The sequence below is a fragment of the Helianthus annuus genome, chromosome 13, assembly GCF_002127325.2.
Source record: "Helianthus annuus cultivar XRQ/B chromosome 13, HanXRQr2.0-SUNRISE, whole genome shotgun sequence".
Classification (NCBI taxonomy): domain Eukaryota; kingdom Viridiplantae; phylum Streptophyta; class Magnoliopsida; order Asterales; family Asteraceae; genus Helianthus; species Helianthus annuus.
Window position 1 is genome coordinate 74,413,603 of NC_035445.2, and position 6,647 is coordinate 74,420,249.

Sequence of the window (6,647 nt, forward strand, 5' to 3'; positions counted from 1 at the left end):
TTGTGATTGAAAGTTGAATGATTAAGTACTGTTTGTATTTGAGTGATACGTGAAAACTTAGCACTGTGTTTAACCTTATTGAAGAACACTCGACGAAAGAACTAGGTCCTTCGTCGCAGTCACCTCTCGGCGAAAAACTGTCATTCGATCACAAACAACTTTCGTCGCCGACCCAAATCATTCGAAGCCCAATAGGGCCCAGTTTACCTATTCCTATCTTATTGTTAGTAAAGGGTATAAGCCCAACAGTAATTCATGCATGTGATCGTGAAATTGTGAAGCTTCATGGGCCGCTAAAGACATTCAAGATGGGGTTGTTCACTAATATTTTAACAATGTGTGCATGGAACTAAAGTTGGAGTTGATTTGCAAGAATTGGAGTGGGCCATGAAATTCTTAAGGCCAGCGAATTCTAAAGGTGAATGTTGGCCATAAATAAATTAATTCAAACTATTATATTTGAAGTTGAACCACCCAACCCCAAAACCCATCGTCCCCACACCAAAACCCTAAAAACAAAAACGTCGGCCGATCAACGCACACCGCCATCTCTCCCTACTCTACAACGCCTGTTGACGACGGAACAACCACCCAAGGCCACAGTAAATGGTAAGTGCACTCCGTAGTCTCTTATTAAAGTTCCGTTGTCTCGGTTTCGGTTTCGGTTCGATCTCGACCTTAAGCTTTGCAAGAAAGTAGAGTTATAAATGAGGCTACTGTTAGTTTTATGTGCATCAGTTCGATTTCAACTTTAGTTTTATATGCATCGTGACATGATAGAGTTGATTATACGTTTATATAGATACGCATGAGAACTGTTTTTTTGGGCGTGTTAGACTCATGACGGCAACTGTGATGTAATGTTGTGTTGTGTTGTGTTGTGTTGTGTTGTGTTGTGTTGTGTTGTGTTGTGTTGTGTTGTGTTGTGGTTACATGTGAATCTTCATCTTGACTTGTTTATAAGATGATTGTATAGAATTATAAATGAACTGTTGAGATTACTATGTATAATATGATGGGATAGAGTAGATTGTATATGAGTATATATATGTGTAGATGGTAAATGATTATGGTCGCGCTTGAAAGTTGTCGAAAGGTCGGGATACGGATGTGTGTATGAGAACGACAAAGTATGATGTTATGTTGGTGATCGATGCGTGTATTAGGTTGTATGTGAAAGAGTTTCGGTCCGCTTTCGACTAATATGTTTGTATAAAGTAGGTTAATATGTGGAACTGTTGTGAGTATATTAGATGTGAGGGAAATAAGATCATATATGTTAAACATGTGTGAGTTTTTTTATATATGTGAAAGGAAAACCGTATATGTGCATGAATATGTGATGAGTAGTTATATGATACTTGAATGGGTGTTTATGTATGAATCTTGCTGTAAGCTTATGTTAGGGGTAGGAGTCGATCGTATGCGTGAATGCCGATATGTGAGTAATTTCGATGTGTACTCATGATAGTTTAGTGCAACAGTATCCGAGTTCAAATGTTAGCGAGGGAAGGCACATGGGCTAGATTTCACGGTGTCATGAAATTAAGTGTATTTAATATTATATATGTACCTGTGTATGCGATAGAAATATGCATGTAAATATGTACACATATGATGAGGATAAATATATATACATATTTAACTGTATAATGACGTGATGTCGTGGTCACGCAAATTTAATCCCAAAAACAACTATGTAAATAGTGGTAAGCGGGTATCGAACACAGGGAGTTTGTGGAAAATGTGTTATTTGAAAGTTATCTAAGTTAACTAAAATTACACTAAATTGCAAGAAAAATAAAATTCACGAGTTGTTTTGATTTGATTGGTTTTAAAAACTAAGATTAATTAACTAATTTGCGAAATGAAACTTGAAGTTGTAAACAATTGAGAAATAAACAACTATCTTGTGTATCCGGTTTGCTTCAACTTTTGTGTTAATCATTTAACTAGAAAGAACTACATAGACATAGTTCATGCATAAACAATTGCAGTGATGAAAGGGGACGAAGTACTCAGATTCCGAGAACGTGAGGTTGTCACCCGATGATCAATCAACCCTTACCCCAACCTAACTATACCCATGATATCCCGATTGCCAACGGCACCAAGAACGTATGGTTTCTAATTAGTTTAAAATAAGAATCAACCTGTTACTAACAATCGATTACACACCATAACAATGAATTTAAATGAAAAGAGATTGATATTCTAGAAATGCAAATAAGAACACAAAAGTCTAAACAAACCTTCACCACAAGATAGTCATTAAAGTACCTAGCCACTCATGGCTTTAACACACATCATGACAAAATAGAAATAAGACCAAAGTTCACAAGTTCCACCAACAAAGACAAGAATATAATGCAAAGATTGTTCCCCAATGATTCTAGTGAAAAGATTATGCAAAAGATGTGTTTCTTAACTCCCAAGTGCCTCCTAAATAGTCCCCCACTCGTTTTTCTCAAGTAGTAACCGAAAACCCATGATAAGACATCATAATTCTTCATAAAATGGGCTTTAAATGCGGGGGTTATGACTTTGGAACGATCGGCGCCGTAAGCTACGCCGCCTGCCGTAGCTTACGGCAGCCAGCAAATTGAAATGGTCAACATGGCACCGTAAGGTACGGCAAGCCGCCGTAGCTTACGGTGAGCATCAATCCTTTACGCCCTTGTGCTCCTGTCTTACGGCACTACTTTCTTGTAGGTTATAGGGGCCGTAAGCTACGGCCTGGTGGCGTAGCTTACGGCTCTGAGTGATCTTTTGCTTCCGATTCCTTCATTTTCCTTTGTTTCCACACATTTTGATCACGCCAGCCTCTAACATCCTTCAAGCCCTCTAAAAGCTGCATCTTGTACATTTTAACACCTGCATCACCATTAACTTGTGATTACCTAATTCACGCAAATAACCGGATAAAATGTAGAATGTGCGTTAAGTTTAAGCCTTTTAAGGGTTGTCCTACGGACCACCCGTCACATCCCCACACTTACCCGTTGCTTGTCCCAAGCAACCACTTCAAAAACTGTTTTTAACCATAAGCGACCAAACATGCAAACCAAACCAAAGTGCCATCCTTCTACTAGCTTTTTATCAAACCACAAGACACACCCCTCACAAACTCTCGGTGACAAGAAAAATTAGCAACTTATGCTAAACCACTCAATGCGTATATGTGTGTGTGCGACAATAAGCTTGTATGAAAATCAAGTTGCCTCCTAATCAATGTCTAGCATGCTTTTGAATCAAGGAAACTTACGGGTTGTAATGGGGCTAGGTGCAAGGGTAGGAAAAGGAGTATATATATGTAGTAGCGAAGGACTTAACCCGGTCTTTTATTACACAATGAAATAAACAAACAAACAAACTTAACTACTATATACAAAACAACTAAACATCACTTTTTTTTTTCTTTTTTTTTTTCTCTTTTTTTTTTTTTTTTTTGCTTTTTTTTTTTTCATAAACTAAATCACAAATTACTAAACAACCACTAATACTATAAGACCGGGTCAAATCGGGTAAATTTTTGGGTAACTAACTTGGGGGTAACAAATGATAGGCTTTAAGCACAAAATGGGCAACTAAATGTCCAAACCCCCACCCTTCTCGCAACCATGCTCATATATATAATTAATGAGGTCCAACCCCCCAAATCCCACACTCGCACTCATCTAGACGAGGCATCCTAGAAGTTCCCTATCATCTTCAAAAGCATGTTGACTCTAGGATTTAACAAGTATTCACACACAAGTTCTATTAACACACAACACACAACGCCACTCAAACAAGGAAATATCATTAACAATCATGCGTGGCTCAATTCTCACCAAGAAAAGATTTGAGATGGGTGTCGGTGTGTCCAATGGACAATATCAAGTTTTCAAATTTTTACACTTTCGCTTGGATTTGCAAAATTTTTGAATTTCTCAAAAATTTCCCCCATCCCCACACTTGGGATACATTGTCCCAATGTATGGTTTTGAGGGAAAGATCGCTTTCAACAAAAACATCCCCAATTGCTTATATTCTCAAACCCATTTTTTTTTTTTTTTTTTTTTATTATTGACACCACCAACGCTCACAACCCACAAACATATTAACACAAACACCACCCAACCTCCCAACCGCAACATAAACATAAACACATAAACATATATACAAAAATGTACAAAGGAACGAAATACGACCTGGCTAGTAATACTTCGGCTGTGGAGGCCCAAAGATGGATGTCATCACATCCGTCCATTCACCAAAACCAAATGCTCCACCGCCACTACTACTTCCTTGATCACTACTTGGATTTGCTTGTTGGTAACTCATAGCATGCGGATCCACCCATTGAGAGTGGTGCAATGGTGGGGTGGGGTATGACACACTACCATCATATGGTGGAAGTGTGGTGTAGTCCACAACGGGTGGATCTGCCACAACCGGTTGCCCCGCATGCCATTGATCGTGCATGCGCCTTTGTCGATCATCCAAGTAACGGTTATTCATCTCTTCTTCATGGGCATATCTATGAGCGCGGTTCAATTGCTCATTCCTATCATAGCTTCTTTTGATAGCCCTTTCCGCACTAGCACCCAAAAAAGTTTGATGATCAAATAACACTTGGTTTGGTTCACTCCAATTGCCGAATGTGGGTGGCCGCCTTTGTTGAATGATTTGACCCATATCCCCCGAGTGGGCCCAATACGGGTCGTAAGCTTGTTGTGCATAGTCAAATGCACTTCCCACATAGCCAGATTGTACACCGGCTCCTTGAACCCCCGCTTGACCAACACCTCTTACTTGAGCATCTACCGTGAATGTGTCTTCGCGGTAATCATCATCCCCGCTCACTTCATCATCCGTTGACTCGGGCTCCTCTTCCTCCCCCGGTCGTAACGGTCTCGCATCTACTTTTAACGCTCTCCACCTTCTACCATCCGTTTTCAACTTATGAAACCTATCCGATTCGGTGTACGTCCAATCCGACCCAAGATTCTTAAGGTCGAATGGTCTAAACCTCTTGTAAGAACCTCTTTCATCTCCTTTGATTGCCCCATACTTCTTGAGTAATGCCGTAATCAACCGGCAATGGGGTATAATCTTCCTTTCCCCGCTAATCTTGCTCAACCAAATGTTGTTTAGTACCAAAAATCGGAAGGGAACCTTGGGCGACCCATTCATCAACATATACAAAACTGGTACTTCTTGAAACCGCACCTCCATCTTGTCACCCCGCCTCGGCATGACATTGTACATGCACAACGTCAATACCAACTTTGCTTCCATCCTTAAATTTCTTCTATATAATTTCCCATGTGTTGTGCCCGGAAGGAAGAGGTAATCAAGCATGGCTTGCCATTGTTCATGTTTCGCGGGCTCATGATAAAGATCCCTAAGACTCGGGTAGATATATTCATTGGCCGGCCCATCATCAAACTTTGCCACCCGGCGCAAAGAATCATATGACATTTCCACTTTTACACCATTACACTTCCCAACTAATCGCATCTTGTTCGGAGCCTTGAATGGGGGACATTCGAGTGATGCCACCCACTCTTGAATTTGCTTGTCATACATTTTCTTCGTCTCACCATCATAGCATTTTGTGGCCGCTCCCCAACCCAACGCATTAAACTTGGGGATGATCCCAAACGGGGCAAAATCCGCCTCCCGGATTTCTTTTTCACAAATAAACGCTTCTCCCCTTTGTTTTAACTTGTTCATTTGATCGTGAAAAAGTTCCTCTCTCCATTCCGCGGGTTGGTCTAACAATGAACCGGTTGTCCAATCCGGCTTTGGCCCCCTTGGCGGTGCATCCTCCTCCGAATCCGGGTCACCAATCCGAGCCAATTTCCTCCTTTTTTGTTGTGCCGCATCCCCTTGGGAGGAACTTGCAATTCCCTTTCCTTTCCTAGATGCCATACCTACACACATTCATAACCGAGCAAACAATTCAAGTTAGTTATTTTTATCCCATCTTCCCCACACTTGCTTCATGTTATAGATATAAATGTGCAAAAACCCAAAATTTTTATTTTTTCAAACAAAATTTTGGCATGATGTCTCCTAAAATCAGAATTTTCCAACAAAGTTTTATAAAACATCAACACATTTATACTAATAACAATCAATGGTTTACAAATTCTATCATCTATCTCATACAAGCAAGTGTGTAAGTAAAAACATGATGGAAACTTACAAACCTCAATGTACTTCAAAGAATGAACAAAAATTGCATACCTTGGTGTTGTAGAAGATGAAAATCACTAAAGCTTGAAGTTCACACAAAAACCCACAAAAACCCCAAAATTTTCGGCACCTAGGGTATGAAATTCGACCCAGAAAACTAAGGAATCTTCAAGATTCAATACTAAATCTGAATTCCTTGTGAAATTCCACCCAAAATGGACCCAAGAATCACCGAAATCGGACTTGTTTTGAGAAAGTTATGAAAGTGTGAAGGTTAGGGTTTTTAGGTGAAGTGAAGAAGAAGAAGAAGAAGGAGAAAAGTTATGGTTGGGGATGAATGAAGATTTGTGTGGTTGGGAGATGTTAATGGTTTGTTTTATTATTATTATTTGTTAAATTTTCGGATTTTCTTTTTTTTTTTTTTTATATAAAGCAGCGATTTGAACCGGACCCCCAAAACC

At 39.7% G+C, this 6,647-nt stretch overlaps 1 protein-coding gene across 1 annotated transcript; it reads right to left on the reverse strand.

Moving 5' to 3' along the window:
• Window positions 1–4,034: 4,034 nt before the first annotated feature.
• LOC110898187 lies at window positions 4,035–6,460 on the reverse strand. Its single transcript, XM_022144945.2, has 2 exons — window positions 6,238–6,460; window positions 4,035–5,921 (listed from the first exon to the last, which is right to left on the reverse strand). The coding sequence occupies exon 2, from the start codon at window positions 5,917–5,919 to the stop codon at window positions 4,198–4,200; it is 1,722 nt and encodes a 573-aa protein (XP_022000637.1). The 5' UTR covers window positions 5,920–5,921; window positions 6,238–6,460; the 3' UTR covers window positions 4,035–4,197.
• Window positions 6,461–6,647: the final 187 nt, after the last annotated feature.